General features: G+C 33.4%; 3 protein-coding genes across 4 annotated transcripts; 1 reads left to right on the forward strand and 2 right to left on the reverse strand.

The window, feature by feature from the left end:
* Positions 1 to 939: 939 nt before the first annotated feature.
* On the reverse strand, positions 940 to 6,608 carry LOC130806556 (lysophospholipid acyltransferase 1-like). Its single transcript, XM_057671684.1, has 8 exons — positions 6,141 to 6,608; positions 5,109 to 5,164; positions 3,834 to 4,054; positions 3,328 to 3,730; positions 2,919 to 3,004; positions 2,463 to 2,526; positions 2,258 to 2,370; positions 940 to 1,444 (listed from the first exon to the last, which is right to left on the reverse strand). Exons 1-8 carry the CDS (start codon positions 6,440 to 6,442, stop codon positions 1,307 to 1,309), a joined length of 1,383 nt encoding a protein of 460 aa, XP_057527667.1. The 5' UTR covers positions 6,443 to 6,608; the 3' UTR covers positions 940 to 1,306.
* A 6,284-nt stretch (positions 6,609 to 12,892) lies between these two features.
* On the forward strand, positions 12,893 to 18,416 carry LOC130806557 (probable transcriptional regulator SLK2). 2 transcript variants are annotated; one of them, XM_057671687.1, is made up of 10 exons: positions 12,893 to 13,024; positions 13,657 to 14,748; positions 15,112 to 15,243; positions 15,332 to 15,380; positions 15,536 to 15,750; positions 15,848 to 15,916; positions 16,077 to 16,177; positions 16,713 to 16,806; positions 16,914 to 16,983; positions 17,262 to 18,416. In XM_057671687.1, the coding sequence occupies exons 2-10, from the start codon at positions 13,843 to 13,845 to the stop codon at positions 18,173 to 18,175; spliced, it is 2,550 nt and encodes an 849-aa protein (XP_057527670.1). In that variant the 5' UTR covers positions 12,893 to 13,024; positions 13,657 to 13,842; the 3' UTR covers positions 18,176 to 18,416. The 2 variants fall into 2 exon arrangements, with proteins under 2 accessions (XP_057527670.1, XP_057527669.1); XM_057671686.1 differs by lacking the exon at positions 12,893 to 13,024 and having other exon boundaries at positions 13,037 to 14,748.
* Positions 18,417 to 19,172: 756 nt separating this feature from the next.
* On the reverse strand, positions 19,173 to 21,281 carry LOC130806558 (pentatricopeptide repeat-containing protein At2g37310). The gene has a single exon (XM_057671688.1). It carries the CDS (start codon positions 21,123 to 21,125, stop codon positions 19,491 to 19,493), a length of 1,635 nt encoding a protein of 544 aa, XP_057527671.1. The 5' UTR covers positions 21,126 to 21,281; the 3' UTR covers positions 19,173 to 19,490.
* Between the last annotated feature and the right edge of the window lie 76 nt (positions 21,282 to 21,357).

The raw sequence follows: 21,357 nt of genomic DNA on the forward strand, positions 1-21,357 counted from the left end.
AATTTACCACAAATTAAAAAAAAGTTTATTTGACTTGATATTTACTTTTAAAACTAATTTAGATACTTGCATTTAATTTGAGAATGACCACATTCTAGATCAATTCAAAAAGTAGATACAACATATTATTAATCTTAATCCAACTATAATCTATAGTAATTATTTACTCGAATCGATTTAGAATCGTTTTGACCTAATTTGTAATCAGCCTAGCCTTCAATAGGCCCAACTTGATATATGGCCTCCAAACTTCAATCCTTCAAACACCACATTTGGGGAATTTTTGAAATTCTTGAGTGAAAAAAAAAATTAATTAAATAAATTAACATTTAAACTTTTTCCAAAAGTAAGCGTCCAAACTCCAAAGTTGTGCTTTGGAGCTGTTCGCAGTTACTAACTGCGAACAGCATATAAGACAAACTAGCTGTTCGCAGTTACTAACTGCGAACAAAAAAAAAAAAAAATTTTTTTTTTTTCTGTTCACAGTTAGTAACTGCGAACAGCTATTTTGTCTTTTTTGACCTGTTCGCAGTTACTAACTGCGAACAGCTCCAAAGCACAGCTTTGGGGTTTGGACGCTTACTTTTGGAAAAAGTTTAAATGTTAATTTATTTAATTATTTTTTTTTTTTTCACTCAAGAATTTCAAAAATTCACATTTGGGAGAGTAAATTTTTTCAGTCCGTCTTGTATGAGACCGACTCACGGTGAGATGACCTTAAAATAAAAAGCCCATAATTTAATAGTTTCTATTATTGGACTATTTCATGGTGAGACTGTCTCATACAATAATTTGTGAAATTTTTTAGTATTGTATTAGAAATTTGAAAACTTTTTAGCAATGTTTAATAGGGAAAATTATTTTTTAGTAAGTAATATAATTTTAAGCTATAATATACAAGGCCTTACACTTCATTAAAAAAAATTCACATTTAGTCATTTTAAAATGATTTTTTCAAATTTAAAAATTTTGTTCAATGATTAAGAAATCATCCTTTTAACCCAGAAATGAATCAAGCTTACAAACTACTTTGACATTTTCAATTATGCACCTTTGAATATTTAACAGCCCTACACATTAACCAGTAATGTAGTTTCGAAAATAAATCTCGACGAACAGAGAAATCGACAAATCAACATATTCAGTAAAAAGACGACAGATTAAAAGCAGCGGGAAGCACAATCAATATTCAGCGGTTGAAAGCAGCGGAAAACACAATCTATTCTTCAGATTGATCAGCAGTGAGGCTATTTTTGAGCCATCTACAACCACAGAAGAGACTGATACGTAAATTGTCCTGTTCGGCTTACTGCTCTTTCGTCTGAGCTTTTGACCGTCTTGGAGGCTTGACAATGTAACCAAACAGTAAAACAATGATGGGAACAATGGTGCCGATATAATACACACTTCTATACGCTGTCAAGGTTTCATGCAAGCTTAGTACCTGAAACGGAAAATTCATAAGATTCCAAAGAGTTATAGTTCTTTGATTTCGAATTATAATGAACTACTTATTCAATCATGTGCGCTTTTTATTCTTGTGAAGTTGCAGATGATATTTGCTACCAGAAGTCAATCGGAAATACCTTCTTTGTTATCACTGACAAGGATAATATTACGTATATCCAAACACCCCAACAAACTCTTCGGTGGGAGTCACTTAATGACATTGGAGTAATAGAATACAGGGGAAATTATATCATAGCATCAAACAGCAGAAAATATTACGTGATGTAAGTCATGTAATGCTAAAAATCTATAGTACTCGAGCTTATATAAATTTCTATGTATGTTTGGTAGACAAGTAAGAAGAAAATGAAATGGAAGGAAAAGTCGCTTACATAAATTTCATCCCGAAAGGAGAGAAAAATAAAAATCATTATCAATAAAATGTCGCTAAATCTTTTTTTTCCATGCCATACTCTTGATTTGCTATTAAAGTTTCAAACGCATCTCGACAAATTCTATTGTCTAACCAAACATTAAATTCATTTTAGTTATAAACTTATACTATTAGTTACTTCTATTTCTCTCCGCTTCGTTTCGTTTTCCTTCACTATGATAAAAGTGAACAGAGTCCACTATCACACAATTCGCTAATCTCCTCGCGAATCGCGAAATGAAAAAAGCGAATTATGGTCAGTTTTGGGTTATTCTTAGGCAAATTTGAGCGAATTGCGAATTCAAAAGGCGAATTAGCTAGCGAGTCATGTTACACTGGAACAGACTTCAAAAAAGTGAACATTAAGAAACTGACCATGAAACCAACGGAAGAATAATTCAGAACCATCAGTGTATACGTAAAGTTCACAAACTTTAATATCTTCTGCAGAAGATCCGAGGACATAGCCTGCTGCCATCTATAGATAACTGTTGAATGTACGAAACAGAAACGAGTTATATATAAATTAGAAGATAAAGCGAAAAAAGAATTTACAAGCAGCACGGGTATGAAGAAATACCTCTCGAGCCAGCAATCATCAAAGCCGACTGAACGAAGAAAATGATGTAACCAGGATATACTCCCTGTAATTTCAGAACGAACAAGAAAAACAACTCGATGAATGATTTATAACGAACTTTTATCTTTTAAGGAGGGGGGAGAGTGAGTAACATAGTGTAAAAACAAGGCTGCATTGCATCGCATCGGCCGCGTTGTAAAGGTTTTAAAAACAAACAAACTGATATTTCCCGCTTTGTAAAGGTATAAAAAAAACCGTATTTTGGGTCGTATCAAGGAATATCTTATGATTCCACCGATATTTAGGCGTTATGAATATGATAACTGCATTATACCCGTCAACCTATTTTGTGTTGACCTTAAGTCCAGAACATAAACTTGATCCAATCCAACCTGTTTGCCAACCCTAAATGAAAGCTAGGAAGAGGCTTATATAAGTTAAAAGGTGAAAACTCACATGCCAAATAGCACTGACTGTCTGTGTGGCAAGCAGCTGAAAGAAGCCAGCCTTCTTACCCTTCTGAACCAGTCTTTCATAGACATCTGCAACAAGAACACGAAATTCAGGTGTCATGTCCAGATCTATGTTATTCGGACTCTTCATTTTGCTTCACGTACTCGTGTCTGATCCTTGATGCTCGGACATTGGTATGACACTTAGACACTTCATTTTAGGTGTAAAATTGAATATTTACACATATCCAATACTTGGACACGTACCACCATTCAGCATCAGTACCCGAGTCCAAGTAACATAGGTCCAGATTATGGATAAGAAAAGCATATCTTTTGAAAACGCATCGAGATAGCGCAACATATTCATATTGCAATGTGCAATGAAAGCAAACAAATGTCGAGAAACTCACAGTGGCGAAGCCAAGTGCTAACTTGGATGTTCCAGACAAGTGGAATTTGAACAGCACTCTTTGCCAACTCAACTCCAAAGATATCAACGTTTTTGGCACGATCCCACTTGGGTTTTGGCGGGGAAGTACCCATCCATCCACTAAACCCGAAACCAGATATTATCATGGATGCTTCGGAGATAGACCAGATGAAGTAATACTTCCACCGTGCAGTAAATCCACACATGTACTGATAGCTCAACTTTTTAAAGAATCCCCAATTCCGATACAAGGGGTTGGTGAAAGTTGTCAAAGGGAAATATGGCACCAAGTATAGATACAGAGCCATGCATATAGCAGCTTGAAGAAGAGCCCTTGCTACCGCACCCCAAGGTGATGGTTGTTTCTCGGATGGGCTCCAGAGCTGCAAAAGAAACAGTAAACTCATGATTCAAAGTATATAAATTCCGCCACACATCAATTTAATTAGAGCATGATCACGAACAAGAAATGCCTCATGAACCGACCCCTTTCCCTTCGGTCCAATCAAGATAATCCTTCATTTCAAATACGGGTCCAGCAAAGTGACTCCCACAGCAGAGGCAATAAGCAACATATTCGATAAAGGAAGGCATTTTTAGCAACCGATTCTTTTTTTGTGCTTCACGTAGATCTTTGTCTTGCAAAAGTCCATCTTGATAATTTATTGCGCAAGAGATGACTTTGAGTGTCAAGACCATCAACGCACCTGCAAGAAAACGATTCGTGTGAAAGACTGAAATGTAACAAGAAGGCATCTCTATTTTCATGCTAACAAGCAAAAAATGCTCTCATATTGGTCAGAGGTTTTAATCTCCCTCCTCCAATATTGTGGTAGAGCTCTATTCCCAGGAGCGGACCTAGTGTTGAACATGGGGTTGGATATGCAACCCACTCAACAAAAAAATCCCGTAAGTTTTGCTGCTAGAAGAATCGTTCCCTTTACCTCTTGCTTTGATTTGAGAATCCGCAATACGAGCCACAACAACTAGCGCCCGTCTTTTTCTATGCTAGTATAGATTAGTTTCCTATCATTGCTGGCATGAAACTAATCATCTGCAGAGGAGTGGGAGTCAAAAAATGTATCAAGGGATTGCATTTAGCATGTACCTTTTCCAATTCTAAATGTTAATTTCTCTTTAATGCCACGGCCCCTTGAAATTCACCCAATCGACATTTATTTGACAACTAGTTGTTATCTGCTCAGATACTCGATAAGAGTGGATATAGCATCTAAAGATACAATATAAAAATAAACAAATCCTTGGTTCTACTTGTCATGCAAGTTACATCTCCAAACACCATTTCAAGCCTTAATCAGCAACAGTGTCCGCTAAAATGAAGGTGAAATTACGAAATAACTAAGACCTTCCGAAATGACATTCCTCAATATAGGACTTTACGCTTTCGCCCAAATGACAAATATAGTTTCTAAACTCATCAATTTGTACTTAGCCATCACCAAGACACCAACTTTTACGCAATTTGTGCAAAACGACACAACAATCACCAACGGTGAAACTATATAGAATTTCCTGAATGATACATTTTAGGTCAAACATTTCCTAATAAATTACCTCTTACTTTTTAGAACAGTTTAAATTGCTTTGGAACCTCAAAATATCAAAGAATTAAAGTTCATTAAGACATTAGAGAACATTGCAAAAGCGGAAACAATCGAAGAATATTGCACTAGCATTTATGAGAAATAAATTCTTCGGCATGCAGTTGCAATAAGAAGATCCAAAAAAACAAGAACTTACCAGTAGCATCGATTCCACCCTCCTTCCATGCGTCTCCGCTCATGTAATAAACATGGCTAAAAAGAAAAAATAGATTCGAGTATCAAAGAAGCATTCACAAATTTCAACACAACATAATTGCATCCCCGAAAAGCTTAATGTAACATCAACAAGTGAAGCAATATGCAATGGAAGCCTACATCTAAAAACTATTTTCAACATCATACAGGGATATACCAAGAAATCATCCCTAAATTTCAACAAGTGTGCATTCATCTATCAAGATCAATCCATTCAAACTTTATGTCATTGTGGACATAATTCACCTTTTGATTACATCTCTTAGTATTAACATAACTCACCAGCTAATTCACCTTTTTGATTGGATTTCAGGATCACATGATTATGGCTTAAAATAGTTTATTCAATTCTAAGAATATTAGCGAATATTAGCGAATCATGTGATAGTGATATGAGCCAAAATCACATAAAAGTGTATATCTTGATATGAAAGGAGGTAAATTTCCAAGGTAACCATTCAACATTATCAATTGAGAAAGCTAAGCTATAGCCTATAGACATATAACTATAACAACAGTTACATGAGAAGTTTCATCTACACATCTGTATACTCTATAATATCAGCTTTCACATTCCATTCCCAAGAAAAACAATCTTAAACAAAGTTTGAAATATAAATATATTCAATTTTCCATTGTAGGAAAAGTATATATTCTCCAATTGAAGAAAATCCAATAAACTAAACAAATTTTCATATGCTACATATGTATACAGGGTTCTATCAAGGCCCTGAAAATTTCATACATTAGCAAACCAACAAACCAGAAATCAAACACTAACATACACAAATTTCATTCAATATAGATTAAGACAAAGATCTAAAATTGAAAATTAATCAACCAACAGTGTAAGACAATAAAAATCACAAATTAGGAATACCCATAATTTTTTTTTTGAGAGAAGGGAATATCCATAATTGAATCAATTAAAAATCAAAAATTTAAAATACCCATAAAGAAAATTGAAGCTTACCAGCCAATCAAATACCCAAAAGCAGCAAAGAAAGTGATGAGCCCACATTTAGGGCGATAAACGAGCATGGAAACATACCCAATTAGGATAGAAATAAGAAAATGGAGGTTAGAAGAAACCCCAAAAGAGAGATAACATAGAACAATACCAGTTAATGAAGAATAAATGTGTTTAGGAAAAGTTCTAGGTATAAATCGCCAAAAAAGGCTGATGGGTATTGTGGCAACATAACATAGAAGAAATGTGAGTACTGATACAGACAAACCCAGTGCATCCGCCATTGATGACATTTCAAGGTCCATGGTCGAGTTAGTTAAAGGGGAAAGATTGAGATAGGGATTTTTAACGAGAATTGACTGAATTGGCAATGGCCCTTTTAAAGAAAATAAGGAATGTGTATTTTTCTGGGAAATATTATTATTATGAATATGAAAGGGGAGTTGATGATAAGTTTTAACGGTTCATTTGAAGGGATGTCTAGTCTATATTCTTATAACTAAATTAACCATTAGCCAACTACGCTATGTTTGAGTGGACATAGAATTCGTATCATGCTAGATTGTTATAATCGTGTTAGGGCGAGTTACGTATTTGGTGTGTTGTTTCACGGTACAGGTTGCAGTGTTGTGTTGTGTTGTGTTGTGTTGATTACTCATAACGATATAATAATGTGGGTCGTGCAGGCATACAATATTATGATGAGGGATAAAACAATGAGTTATTTGGCAATAGAATTTTTTCAGGATTTTTGACTTTTGATTTTATAACTGGTCAATTAACAAAAAATTATTTTTTAATTAATAATTTTTAAATCAAAATTAAAGATCTACTTATTCGAGTAGTAGTTTTTCATCGTCTTTTACCATACTTTTTCTCTAATAAATATCCAATAGCCTACAAGTAATTTTATCAAATATTTCCACAACAGCTGGCTTATAAGTCAAAACTTTCAACTGGTCAAACCAGTCAATAATTCCAAACAGTCATTTGCCAAGTATACCCAATTTTATTATAAACCTAAGCAAAAGAGCGATGTTGAGTAGAGTAGCAAGTGAGATTTGGAAACGTTATTGAGTAGCTAGAATGAAAACCCAAGTGAGTTTCTAGGAAAAATGAGAGATAAATAAAAAAAATTATTGATTGCATCTTATTATTGCTTGGTGTAGGCGACATAAGAAGCGGGAGTCATAATGAAGGAAATTGTGTCTATACTTCTCCTTTAATAGAGTGTATATTATCATGTAAAATTATACTTATTCTTTAATAAGTTGTATGTTTTAAAGTTGTCATATGGAATTATATTTTTCTTCAATAGATTGTATATTACCTTTAATATTTGATGGTTGAGTTGTATATGGTTTTCATTGAAAAGGGAAATAAAACTGAAAATAGGAAAGTCTGGCTAGGTTGAATATTCAAAAGGGTAATCTAAGCAAAAAAGCAGCATTGAGTTACAAGTGAGATTTGGAAAAATTAATGAGTGGCTAACACAAAATAAGAAATAAGTTTCTAGGCAAAATGAGAGATAAAGAGAATATTTTTACTTGTTTGCATCTCATTAATATTGCTTGGTGTAGACGGCATTAAAATGAGAGTCATAAGGAAGAAATTAGGTAGGCCACCACTGAAGGGATATGTAGATCTAATATCTCTAGTGCCCCGTTTGGTTGATGGTAATGAAGTAATGGGAATGAAATGTTGTAATGGCAATAGTAATGAAGAAATGGATATGAGAATTGGTAATGAAAATTCTTTTGTTTGGTTTGCATGACTAAAGAATGGTAATGGAAGATAATATTCCATTGATTGCATTTGGTTGTTAGTAATAAAAAATGGTAATGACTTTTAGTTTCATTATTGTATACTTGTATCTAAAAGCATTATTGTATCTAAATTATTCTATCTAATGATTCTTTTTTTAATAATAATATTTTTTTGGATAATTACATACATTACCTTTTTTTCTTCATTATTTTTTTTCTTCAGCTCGAAACAACATTACCTTATTTTATTACCACAGTAATACTTTATTACCATTACAACCTAATACCAGGTTGTTTGATGGTAATAAAAATGACCCTTTTTGGTAATTTCATTACCTTATTTTATTACCATTCATTACCATTGAAGGCATCCAAACAACCAAATTTTTTATTACTTAATTTTATTACCATTATCGCTCTCTAATACAATGTACCAAACGGGCCGTAGGAGTCATAAGGGGGTTAAAGTGAATGATGTCGAGGTCTTATTCTAATTTGTGTATCTAGTTGTTGAGTAGTGTTGACCAAGTGTAAGGTTAAATAGTTTGGTTGTTTGAACTCTTGACTGCAGTGGGGGATTTGAGGAGATTAGGGATGAAAGCATAAGAAGTAATTTAGGATATAAGGAGATTGTGGTTAGCCTTGTTTTACCTTAGTTCATCTATCCTTGAGTTTGCTCGAGGATGAGCAAAGGTTAAAACTGTTATATGTAATTATATTTCTTTTTTAATAGGTTGTATTAGCTCCGTACTTTTCGTTCGCAACTTCCTCTTGATAAGAGTATTGATCTACCTTCTTTTCCACCCTCCCCAAACCCTGCCTTCGGTGGGATTTATCATGATGATTATGATGATAGCATCCGTATTTTGAGGATGTCATATGGAATTATGCTTATTCTTTAATAGATTGCTCGTATGCTTTTAAACTATCATGTGGAGTTATATGTTTAATAGATTATATGTTATAATTTAAAGAAACAAATAAATTACAATGTTTTTTTTCACTCGATTACTATATATATATATATATATATATATATATATATATATATATATATATATATATATATATATATATATATATATATATTGATTTGGTGTTTTGTTGATTGTAATTGTATTCAAATCGATTTGTCATTAGATGATCAACTAGCTTAGTGATTAGATCGGATTGACTCATGATTTGTTCATAAATCATGAGAAACCATCGAATGTTAACAAAAAATAAATAAAAAATTATATGGGTGTTATTTTTTTTGTTCTCACCCAAAATGAACAAAATATTCATTTTGGTGGACAAAATTTCACAATCAACAAAGCTCTTTTACCTATATTGTTTTCATACTTTAAAATTTTGTATTCTTCTATTTATAAGTTACTCAAACTAAAAGCTCATTCAACATAACACAAAATCAATAATCAATGGACAACTAAAAATAGAGAAAATATTCTTTAAAGATATAGAGAAAATATATTAAACAAATAGGAACAAGAATTTTAAGAATTATCAAGAGAAGAAACTATGTGGTGCAGGCCACACGAGTGTTTGTTTGCATCTATTGTTTAACCATTTACTCTCTCTCCATAACTCTTGATGGTTAGTGTTGTTGATTTTTAGTAGACTTGTTTGATTAATCAAAGGTGTTGATTGTATTTGTTCTATTTTAAGTTAGTCGTATAAACTAAAAATTAAAATATTTGCTGAATATATTGACTCTTGATTATTTATTAGACAAAAAGTGAGACAATAAGCCATAAATTAAAAAAAAACATAAAAACTTAATTTTTTATTTAAACTTAAAAAATAATTTTTCAGTGACTGATAAATTATTTACCAAATATATTTCGACTTATTGAATATTCAAAAACCAAAAAACAACCAAAAACAATTTTGTATTTCATTTAATTTTCATTCTAACTCAATGCTATTCTTCTAGAAAATAAGAAGTAATCTCATGTTATCAACCTCATTTTTTCTCTTTCTAATCATGATAATCATATCAATCACACCAACCCATAATAGTTGCAATTCCCATAATTACTTCCCTCAAATACCCAAAATACCCTTTTTAATCACAACCTCACATCAAATATCTATCTCCACTTTTGAACGTGGCAACATCATAAGATGATCCTTCTATGAGTTCTATGTACTTGGTTACATACTACCCTATCCATATCTAATTAGTCCCTATGCTCTTCTGTTTTTTATTATTTTTTTATTTTTTAATTTATTATACTTGTTACTCTCTCCATTTCTTTTTGTTTGTCCATTTTATTTTGTTACATATTACAATTTAAATTTTGAGCATTGATAACTCATAGTATGCATAATAAAAAATTGTAAAAATTATATATTAATATTCTTTGCATTAAGACGAATCTAATAAGATCCCACATGAAAATATTTTGTCTTGAATATATACTTCAAAAATTAAATATAAATTTCTCTCTCATAAAGTGTAAAAACTTAAAGTGGACAAACAAAAAGAAATAGAGGAGTATATTTAACTTTTTGTATTATATAATATATTATTTTGATTATTAATATATTAAATTGAACATAATTAAAAGTTATAAAAATTAATAATATGAAGGTATTAGACAATTCAAATAAAATTTTATCTAATTATATTTGTTTTTACACATTGACCGTGATATAAAATAAAGTATAAAATAAGTTGAATGATAAATGATTTCAATAAACATAAAAAGTACTCTTAATTTTTTTAAAAAAAAACTCAATGATTATATTGTATATGCCATCACAAATGCAAAAAAGAAAAATTAAAAAGAATTCCATATAAATTTGTTATTTACAAAACTTTATAATGTTATAGTTGTCCAAATTATTCCTATGAAAAGGTATATTAAAGTGGAAAAATATTTTAAAACTACCATTATAAAAAGTAGATAAACATATATGTCTAAATTTATATTAATAATCAAAAATACAATGTATATAGTTTTTTTTAAAATGTCATTTTGGTAGTGTGGTAAAAAATAAGAAGCATAAATATTTGAACTCTCAATGTTAATTATAAAATTAACTTTCTCTCAATGTTAATTATAAAATTAACTTTGTTATTAAAGTAATCATGTACAAAAATATCATTACACTAACGGCTCGTTTGGTAGGTAGTAATAAATGGTGGTAATGAGAATAAAAAATTAATATAATTTTGATTGAATAGTCTTTTGGTTACCTTAATGGACATGCTTGTCCAACTTCAATCATCTCATTTTCGTCTTAAAATTCATTCCAATGCATTACCATTATAAGAGGTGGTATTAGGTGGTAATGAAAATTTGTAAACAAAAATTATTTTTTTTATTAAAGTTTCATAACCATGGGAATAATATGAAATTTTTTATAAAATTTTACACAATAAATTATTTCCATTACCACCATTTAATACTACTGCCGTATTTAGCCAAACTTGAGCCGTTGTTGGGATGTTTATAGCTTAATATGACTTTTTGCTAGGCTTTTAAGTTTTTTTTTGGTCAAATAGCTAGTAAAATTACTTCTATTTGATATATAACTTTTGATTCAATCGAAAACATGTCTTTTAATCCAAAATTTTAATTACTGACATCTAATTTTTTACCCCTTGTTTTCTTTAATATAGATAATAATTAAATTTTATTAAATATTTAATTTATTAATCAATATTTTAAATAAGGAAAGGAGTCAACAAAAATTAAATTTATATTCCTTCTACGAAAAGTGATATATGTGTTCTTTAAACTTCTAACTAAAACAAAAAAAAAAAGAATTTTCTATTATCTCTTCACCTCGTCAACAACTCAACATAATTCTTCACGCGATTTTTTAATGTTTTATCTCTTATTTTTTTTGTTGAACTTATTAATTAACATAAATCAAGCAAAACCAAAGTTTAATACCTTGATGGATATCTCTAACTATTTAACACAAATTTAAATATCAAACAGAAACTTGGGGGCTGTTTGATATGGTGTTTTGATGTTGAGGTAATGGATTCAAATAACAAAATCCCTTACTAGTTGTTTGTTTTAAATCTTGAATAACAAATACCATTACTTGAGTGTAATGGTTACATGTGTTTTGTTACCTCTACAAAAGTTAGGGAAACAATTAATTTTCTCCCTCAAACAACCAATCATACCAAACAACTTTTTTCTATACCAAACAACTTTAAAAAATAACCCTTTGCTTTATCCTTACCCTTTCTTTTAAATTCCCTTTCCATTACATTTTCACTCGTAATACCAAATACTCCCTTAATATGTATTATACTATCATTTGTAATTTTTTTATAAAATATTTATATTGATTTTAAAATTCAAATGATGATTAAATAATAACTCATTTTATATGAGACCGTCTTACCATGAGATAAATCTATATAATTAGTGTTAATTGATTACTTTAAAAATTATTGATACTGATCATAGTGTGTGTACGTTGAAGGCTTTGAGAGTAGTTGCACGTCCTTTAGCCGAGGGGCTCTTTAACGGCACTCTCCTTTACAGATATGAGTTGCGTCTTCCTTCACTCACCAGACCATGATCATAGTTTTCCTATGAGCGAAAAACACCAAATTTGATGATAATGATAATAATAATTAAATAATTACTCTGACTGACTAAACATACACAAACTAGACTAAATAAAATATCTTTAAAAAACCATTTTATTTAAAAATTTGTAATTAATAAGATAATGTAAAAAAATTAGACGTAACCAAGTAAATAAAACCGAAGGGAGCAAAATGTGCATATATAAAATGTTTTCCAATAAGATATAGACGTCATCAAAAGTTTATTTTCTTATATTTCAGAAAAAAAAAAAACTTTATTTTCTTACCGCTTTAATTTGGCCACCGACTACCTATACCAACCTATCAACAGCCACGTGTTAAATACTACCGGCTAATACCGGTTCGTTTTTAATATTTAGCAGTTCAACCGGTAGCATAGATTTTCGACATCTTCGGATAGCTATATAAAACTGTATCTCTTCAATTTATGATTTTCTCTCTCATTCATGAAACTTTCCATTTTTTTAATTTTTAAAAAAATACTTATTTTTAATTTTATCCCGTCGTTTAACTTTTTCTTGCACGCCGTTTTCAAGGTCTGTTCTTGTTCTCATTTTCTCTCTTTAATATCAGCATGACTTTATCATTTTTGTGCTGATCACTATAATATTTTTGTTGTAAATTTTTTAATTAGTGTGTTTTCTTTGAAGTTTCAATCATTTTTAGTTTTTGCTTATTTGCTTTTTATTTTGTCTGATTGAAGTTAGGTTATTGTGTAATTTAGCTATCTGGGTTGTATTGTTTTTGGTTCTTTGAGGTAGATTAGTTTTGCTGTTTTCTTTGAATTTTTAAGTGGGCTTATGGTAATTTAAGGTTTTTGGATATTCAATTGAATGTAGTTTAAAGGGATAAATTTGAGATTTTGGGTTCATTTTTGAGGGTTTTTCGATTTTTATGGAAAAAATTTAGGGTTTTTTCGTTTGGTTTACTTTGTTCTATTTTGGATTTATTTAGTAGATTGTTAGGGTTTTCTTTGTAGATAATCAAGTTATTGAGTTTTTAAGTTAGGTAACTTAAGTTACAAATTAGGGTTTTCAATTTGAGTTTTTTGGGTTTATTTCAACTTGATGACTAGTGTAAGATAGCATAGATTGTTAAATTTTTGTTTGCTGGTTCCCTAGGTGATTCTTCTGCTAATTTTAGCTTTGTTTTTTTTTTTTTTCACTAGGGCAAACACACAAATCACTGTACGTCCGTGCAATTTGGTAATCTAGAGCTTTTGGATTGGGTAATTTTCCTGTAGTGTTCGAATTTAATTACATCATAGGCTCAAATAATAAGGTGAAAAGAGGGAAAATTAGGGCTGGCTTTGGAAAGCTATTTGGATTCCAGCCACCAGGGATCGGTGCCGCTAATGGCTTCTTCTCGGGTGGCCGGAGGATTGTCTCAAACTTCAGCAAATTCTGGTATTTTTTTCCAAGGAGATGCTCAATCTCAGAATGTAATTAACCCTCACTTGAGTTCATCTTTTGGGAATTCTGCCAATTCAATTCCCGGAATAGGGCGCTCGAACCTAGGCCCAGCTTCTGGTGACATGAGTCAGGTGATTTTGAACAGTGTGGCAACTTCAGGGCCAAGTGTTGGAGCTAGTTCTTTGGTCACTGATGCAAACTCCGCCTTCTCGGGAGGTCCCCAGTTGCAGAGAAGTGCCAGTATCAACACAGAATCTTACGGGCGTTATCCAGGATCGCCAATGTCGTTTACTTCTAATAACGTATCTGGGTCTTCGGTAATAGATGGGCCAACGACAACGCATCAGGGCGCTCATCACGACCCTAATTCTCAACAAGCTATTCCGAGCCAACCGCAGTTTCCGCAAGGGGCGTCAGCGTCTCAAACGGGTCAACTTCCCCTTTCAATGGTTGCAAGGCTCCCCAACTCTTTTATCCAAGATCCTTCCAGTGTGTCTCAGTATTCGCCGCTACAAAAGAAACCTCGGCTGGATATTAAGCAAGAAGAAAATTTTCAACATCAAGTCTTACAACAACTGCTTCAGAGACAACAGGATCCAATGCAGTTACAGGCCATCCTTCAGCAGCAGAGGCTACGGCAGCAGCAGCAGCAGATGTTGCAGGCTATGCCACCGATGCAGCGTGTTCAGCTGCAGCAGCAACAACATCAGCAACAACAGCAATTGAGGCAGCAGCTTCAACAGCAAAGCATGCAACAAATGGCTGTCATGAAGCACCCATTAGACACTGGAGCTTTATGTGTTCGTCGTGTGATGCAATACCTCTATCATCAGCGGGAGCGACCAAAAGTGAGTTTTTGATCTATGTCTTGTTGCTCCTCTAGTGTCACTTTCCTTGCTTGTGGTGCTATTTTTTCACATCATATGCAAAAATGACTTTGGGATGTCTTCTGACTGAAAGGATGACACACTATGTTTGATTAAACTGCATTTAATCTTTCTCAGATGTTGGTAACTTCCGGTGTTTAAAAGATTGAACTTTTCCTCATGTGTTTCCCCTTCACGTCCCCTTCACATGGTTTGCTTTGTTCTTCCTAAATTCCATACTTTTACGTATATGTGTTATTTTAGTATCCTTGTGTTATCTTAGACCTTAGTATCTGAAAACATGTTACACCTCTTCTTGATAGTCTCATGTATATGTGTTGGCAGGAAAACACTATCGCCTTTTGGAAAAAAGTAGTGGCAGAATATTTTGCTCCCCGTGCTAAGAAAAGGTGGTGCTTATCGTTGTATGACAATGTTGGAAACCATGCATTAGGCGTTTTCCCTCAAGCAGCCATGGTTGGTTATTCTATTTTTTCAGATTGACCCATTATTAAGTTTTTCTGCTGGCTTTTCTTCTTACATTTTATTTCCTCACACGATCTAGGATGCTTGGCATTGTGACATTTGTGGCTCAAAATCTGGCAGGGGATTTGGTAAGTTTTTGTATGGTGTAGAATAGTACCAAAATATTGTGTTCTTCAGGCTCATTTTTATTTCACAACTCTTAAGTTAATTTGTGTGACGAATGATGTGTTCTTTTATGATTTATGTTTCTGATATCTTCTTATTATTCTGTATGCCTCAATAGAAGCGACATATGAAGTGCTTCCTCGACTTAATGAAATTAAATATGGAAGTGGCGTAATAGATGAGCTCTTGTTTCTCGATGTGCCTCGTGAACGTAAATTTGCCAATGGGATTATGATGCTGGAATTCAGTAAAGCTGTTCAGGAGAGCGTGTATGAGCAACTTCGTGTTGTTCGTGAGGGTCAGCTCAGAATAATTTTTGCCCCGGATTTGAAGGTAAGGTGATCACTGTTTTGATTCAAATCTTTTCCCCTAGTGTTAGTCGTCTCTTGGGGTTCAGCTATTTTACTCATCTACCTACTTTGCTTGGCAGATCTTATCATGGGAGTTCTGTTCACGCAGTCATGAAGAGCTGCTTCCTAGGAGGCTTGTTGCTCCACAGGTGCTGATTTCTTCGGATTCTATTTTTTAAGACTACAAAATCTAGCTTGAACATGAAGCTTTATGATTGTATCATGTATGCTTACGTTGCTGGTAGCTCGATCGGTGTCTGCTCCGGAATTGTATGTTATAAACCGACACTCGTATGTTTTTATTGGCAGGTGAGTCAGCTGCTTCAAGTTGCGCAAAAATGTCAAAGCACTCTTGCTGACAGTGGCTCCGAAGGAGTGTCATCTCAAGATTCACAAACAAGCAGTAATATGTGAGTTTATCTTTATTCTGATGTTATTAATGCGTGCCTTGTGGTGAACAGTATATATGCCAGGGAATGTAGTTTGAGTTGTTTCTTGGTCTGCTACCAGTCATTATCAGACTTATAAACAGTAATGTACTTTCTCTGATTTTTAATAGTCGCTGCACTTCTATTTTTTTACGCTATTAAATGCATGATTTTAATCTTTAATATTTTTAATTTCATATGATAAAAAATTTTAAAAACTTAATATTAAAATATGCATTAAGACAAATCAAACAAGATCTCACTAGACCATGTTTTACATTATACATGGAGAAATGTATACCAAATAAGATCTAGTTGCTAAATCCAGAGGAAGTATGTGCTTGTGAATCCATATTAGTATGGAATACTTAAATCACTTTGTCCTGTTTATAACTTGTTAGATGCTTGAAGAAAGTGTGATTTTGTTCATATTCTGTAAAAAAAAAAATTCATTTTCCCATTTTTTATGTCTTCGTTATATTTAACGTCTGTGATCATGTATATATTTTTATTTTAGGGTCGTGACAGCTGGTCGCCAACTTGCCAAGAGTTTGGAGCTACAATCACTCAATGACTTGGGATTTTCTAAAAGATATGTTAGGTGTTTGCAGGTCCAGATACTTACTTTATTGTCAATCTTGATGGAGTTTCAACACACGCTCGTGCACACACAGACACACTCTTGCACATTCTTTCTGAAATTCCTAATTTATTGCAGATTGCTGAAGTTGTCAACAGTATGAAGGACCTTATAGATTCGTGCCGGGATAATAAAGTTGGACCTATAGGTAGTTTCTAAAATGTAGCATTACCTTTTTAGCATTTTTTTTCGAACTATGAATAGCTAGAATATCGGTTTGTTTAAAATATTGTAGTGTCTAAATATCGGTCAACACCATAAGACATCTGTTGATATGACCCAAACTATGGATTTTTTACACCTTTACAACGTGGGAAATATCGGTTTGCCCACGCGGCCGATGCGATATGATGCAACCTTGTTTTTACTCTGCGTACAATTTTGAAATGTGTATGTCTGAATGTGATTCTTACATCTCATATGCAGAGGGCTTGAAAAGTTACTCTCGAAGCTCTGCATCGAAGATGCAGATGCAAAGGATGCAGGAAATGGAGCAGCTTGCGAGTATTCAGGGTCTGCCTACCGACAGGAATTCCATGAATAAACTTATGGCGATGCAGCAGTCAGGAATGAATAATCCTAACATCGGAAACAATCCTAACATGGCAAACAACGCTAATATGCTTGCTAATAACCGAGTTGCATTGAATGGGTCAGCCGCAGCTGCCTTGGCACTTACAAACTACCAGAATATAATGATGAGACAAAACTCTATGAATTCGAGTGCTAACTCACTTCAACACGAAGCTTCTTCGTCTCATAACAATCCCAATCAAAATCCGTCTTCCTCTTTCCAAGGGCCTTCTAGTGTCCTTTCTGGGTCAATGCAGAACATGCCAATAGGCGGGTTCCAAAATCCGCAATTGGGTATTCCACAGCAGCAACGAGTTAACGTTGTACCTCAACAAAATCAACCATTGAATCAACAAGCATCACAAAGCGGCCAGGCTTTGCAGCAACATACGATCCAGCAGCTATTACAGGATTATTCCGGAAATAATGCAATGGGACAGCAGAAAACCCTTGGTGGGCAAAATATGAATCCAAATGTAACTGTTAGTGGTTTAGGATATGTAAACAACGGCACACCGGCTACACCCGCTGCTGGAGGCAGGGGTCCCAGTCTTAGCAAGAGCAACAGTTTTAAAGCTGGTTCAAACAGCGATTCTTCAGCAGCTGGAGGCGGTGGTTCCAATAATGGTTTCAATCAGAAAGCACCGGAAATGCCACCAAATATGCATTTGACGGAGGATATAGTTCCGGAATTAACACATGATTATTCCGAGAATGGGTTTTTAAGCAGTGATCTTAACGACAATATGGGCTTCGGATGGAAATGAGATTTATTGGAGAGCAGACAACTAACCGGACGATTGATTGTGATTTAGCACTCGTATTATAGGAGTTCAGGAATCAATGTGTACAGCATATTGAGATAGTCATCAAATTCAACTTTTTTTTTTCTTTTTTCTTTTTGGCGTTTAAAATTCAAGAGTCTTTAATTTTAGAACCACAGTAATAGTATGTTCTGATCTGGGCTTCTGATTTAATTCTGAGAGATAAAACCTAATGTTTTAGCAATGTGGTGGCTGCAGAGATCATTTGGCTTTCTAAAAAATTTGTGCATTTACACGTTATTCTTTAGAGAGCTTTGAGAATATTGGCTCCTTTGCTGTGCTTGAAAAATGATTGATGTAGAAAAGAAAGGTATTCCCCTCACAAATATTTTCTGTTGATGTTAATATAATATTCTTTCAAAAAATATAAATATTAATATTAATATTGGGTTTTCATGGTAAAACATTTCTCAGTTTGTACCTTACATCAAAAAGTATCAAAAAGTAGGATCGATCATTACGAGGACAATGAGAATGATTTATAGTATAAAATTTTAAGAAATGTACCATGTTATTTATAAGGTAATGAAACTTTCATAATAATTTTTTTATTCACAAATTTTCATTATCGTCTTGTGAGGTAAATGAAATAATTGATATATAACAAGTATGACTATTAAATTTGTCAATTATTTTTATAAAAATTACACTAGTTTTTCAATGCCAATCCTACTATTTATTACCAAAAATGAAATAAGTTGTTTTGTCCTAGGAAATTTGTTATATTTTAAACTGGTCTTCCATGTAAGAGTTATTTATTTATTTATTTTATTTATTTATTTATTTATTTTACAGCAATGTTAGCAAGTTCAAAAGAAGCAGAAAAATAGTATGAATCTTACTTGTAATGTAGCATTAATGTAAAAATTTATGGCGAAATTATGCTGTAAAATTCTTAGAATAAGGGAACCCCCCCCCCCCCCCCCCCCCTCCCCCCACCCATATACACCAATTGTTCTATGTTCAATAAGGAAATCAAAGCTACATTTTCAACTGACCTATCATAATCTGAATCCAACTACTCCATAACTCCATATTGATCATAAGGTGAACATACCATTGTTTTAACATCGTCTTCATGTAAACTATCCTGTTTCGAACGTTTTGTAGCGAACGGTTGAAAGTGCGTGCGACCTAGACAGCTTATAGACGACAGTAACGTTTTAGTTTCTTGACGAGCGAGTCTTCCTAGCTGCCCAAACCTAGAATCACACCAAGTTCCCTGAGCTGAACCAACATGTATTTTGGGTTTATTGCGCTAAGAAGCTTGCGCGAAACACAAGAATTTCGCAGCTTCAGATTCGTTTCCTGTTAGATTCAAAACCCTACCAATGCAAGCATAATGCTCTGGTAAAGGCTGTATGCCATATCTATCATTCATATCCTCTAGTATCTCCCAAGCCTTGTCCGTATTACCTAAATAAGCGCAAGCAGTCAATACGGCAGTGAAGGTAACATCATCTGGTCGAGTCCCATGATCCAACATGTCATTGAAAAGATCAAGGGCACGATCAGCTTCTCCGTTAGTTGCATGAGCTGAAATTATTGCTGTCCAAATCATTACGCTCCTATACCTTGATCGATCAAATACACGCCTTGCACTCCTAAGATACCCGGTTTTTCCATACACATCAATCAAGCCAGTTTGTACATATATGTTGAAATCGAGATCATTTCTTATAGCATAAGCATGCACTTCTTTGTTTCCTTTTGGATTGCATAAGTGGGATAATGCTGAAAGAACAGTTGCAACTGTCACTGAATTCGGTCTGAAACCCGAATCCTGCATTTCCTTCACCAAATCCATAGAAAGCTCACGAAAATTGTTTTGTTCCAAACCCGAAATCAGCCCATTCCAAGCACTCAAACTCTGTTTTTCCATCCCCCTAAAAAGCTCCATTGCTTGCTCCACATAACCATGAACCAAATAGCCATTAATCAAACAACCATAAGTCACCTCATCTTTCTCATCCATCTTTGCAAATAACTCCCTAGCATAATCCAAGCTACCACATTTAGCATACAATGCTATTAATGAATTACAAACCAAGACATCCATTTTGATATTTTTCTGTATAATAAACTTGTGTAAATCAATCCCTTGTACAAGATCCCTCTTTTGTGCACAAGCCTGAAGAACACTCGCCAATGTTACCCCATCCGGCCGCAAATTCTTGGCCTCCAACAACATATTATAAAGCTTCAAACACTCCTCATAATACCCTCCATGAGAATACCCTGCAATCATAGAATTCCATGACACGATATCTCTTCCCTTGATCAAATCAAAAACTTTTCTAGCCATACCCATTTCATCACACCTTGCATAAAATGTAATCAAAGGATTAACAACAAACAAATCTGAATCAAACCTATGTCTCAATGCATAGCAATGAATCTCCCTAGGCAAGTTTGCATCAAAATACAAACTTGATAACGCCTTCAAAACACAAGTTAACGTAAAATTATCAGGCTTTATTGATTCATTTGAGTCTCTAACAAAACAAGAGAACAATTCCAATGTTTCCAACAGTTTATTATGACACGAGTAAGCTAACAACATAGCATTATATACCCAAGTATTCTTTTGAGGAATTTCATCGAATACCTTACGTGCATTACAAGGAAGGCCAATTTTGGTGTAGAAGTTGATGAGTTTTGAAGCAAGGAAGTTATCTAGGGTAAAGTTGAAGAGGATAATACGAGCATGAAGTTGTTTCCCATGAAGTATGAGACGATTGTTTGAGCAAAATTGGAGAAGGTGGCCATAATCGCCATTGTTGAGAGCTTGTGGGTTGTTGTAAAAGTTGTTTATAGCAAGCTGAATTGGAGATATTCTTAAGTTGGTGACAGAATATGTTTGTAAATTTGATGGTCTTCTTAAGATCTTCATACATTCTGTAAATTAGTGTGAAAGAATTGGTTTGGACTTTGGAAGAAGGTTTTGGTTATGACTCGAACACTTTCATTGGAGAAGGAGAAGGAAAGTTAGGTTAACAATTACTCTATCCCTCCCTCCCGATGAATTTGCCGACATTTTAATTTTGGTCTAAGTTAATATCATCGTCATTTTTTTTTTTTTTTAATTTTTATCCAAATATCTTTACATATTTTTCACCTTTTAT

The sequence above is a fragment of the Amaranthus tricolor genome, chromosome 2, assembly GCF_026212465.1.
Source record: "Amaranthus tricolor cultivar Red isolate AtriRed21 chromosome 2, ASM2621246v1, whole genome shotgun sequence".
In the NCBI taxonomy this organism is placed as follows: Eukaryota; Viridiplantae; Streptophyta; class Magnoliopsida; order Caryophyllales; family Amaranthaceae; genus Amaranthus; species Amaranthus tricolor.

Excerpts from the sequence above, each read along its gene's own strand:
- LOC130806556 (XM_057671684.1), bottom strand. The coding sequence starts at position 6,442 with ATGGACCTTGAAATGTCATCAATGGCGGATGCACTGGGTTTGTCTGTA. Across the intron at positions 3,731-3,833 it reads ATTGGACCGAAGGGAAAGGG|CTCTGGAGCCCATCCGAGAA; the intron begins GTCGGTTCATGA and ends TTTCTTTTGCAG. Across the intron at positions 2,371-2,462 it reads GATGATTGCTGGCTCGAGAG|TTATCTATAGATGGCAGCAG; the intron begins GTATTTCTTCAT and ends TACATTCAACAG.
- LOC130806557 (XM_057671687.1), top strand. The coding sequence starts at position 13,843 with ATGGCTTCTTCTCGGGTGGCCGGAGGATTGTCTCAAACTTCAGCAAAT. Across the intron at positions 14,749-15,111 it reads ATCAGCGGGAGCGACCAAAA|GAAAACACTATCGCCTTTTG; the intron begins GTGAGTTTTTGA and ends ATGTGTTGGCAG. Across the intron at positions 15,381-15,535 it reads AAAATCTGGCAGGGGATTTG|AAGCGACATATGAAGTGCTT; the intron begins GTAAGTTTTTGT and ends ATGCCTCAATAG.
- LOC130806558 (XM_057671688.1), bottom strand. The coding sequence starts at position 21,125 with ATGAAGATCTTAAGAAGACCATCAAATTTACAAACATATTCTGTCACC.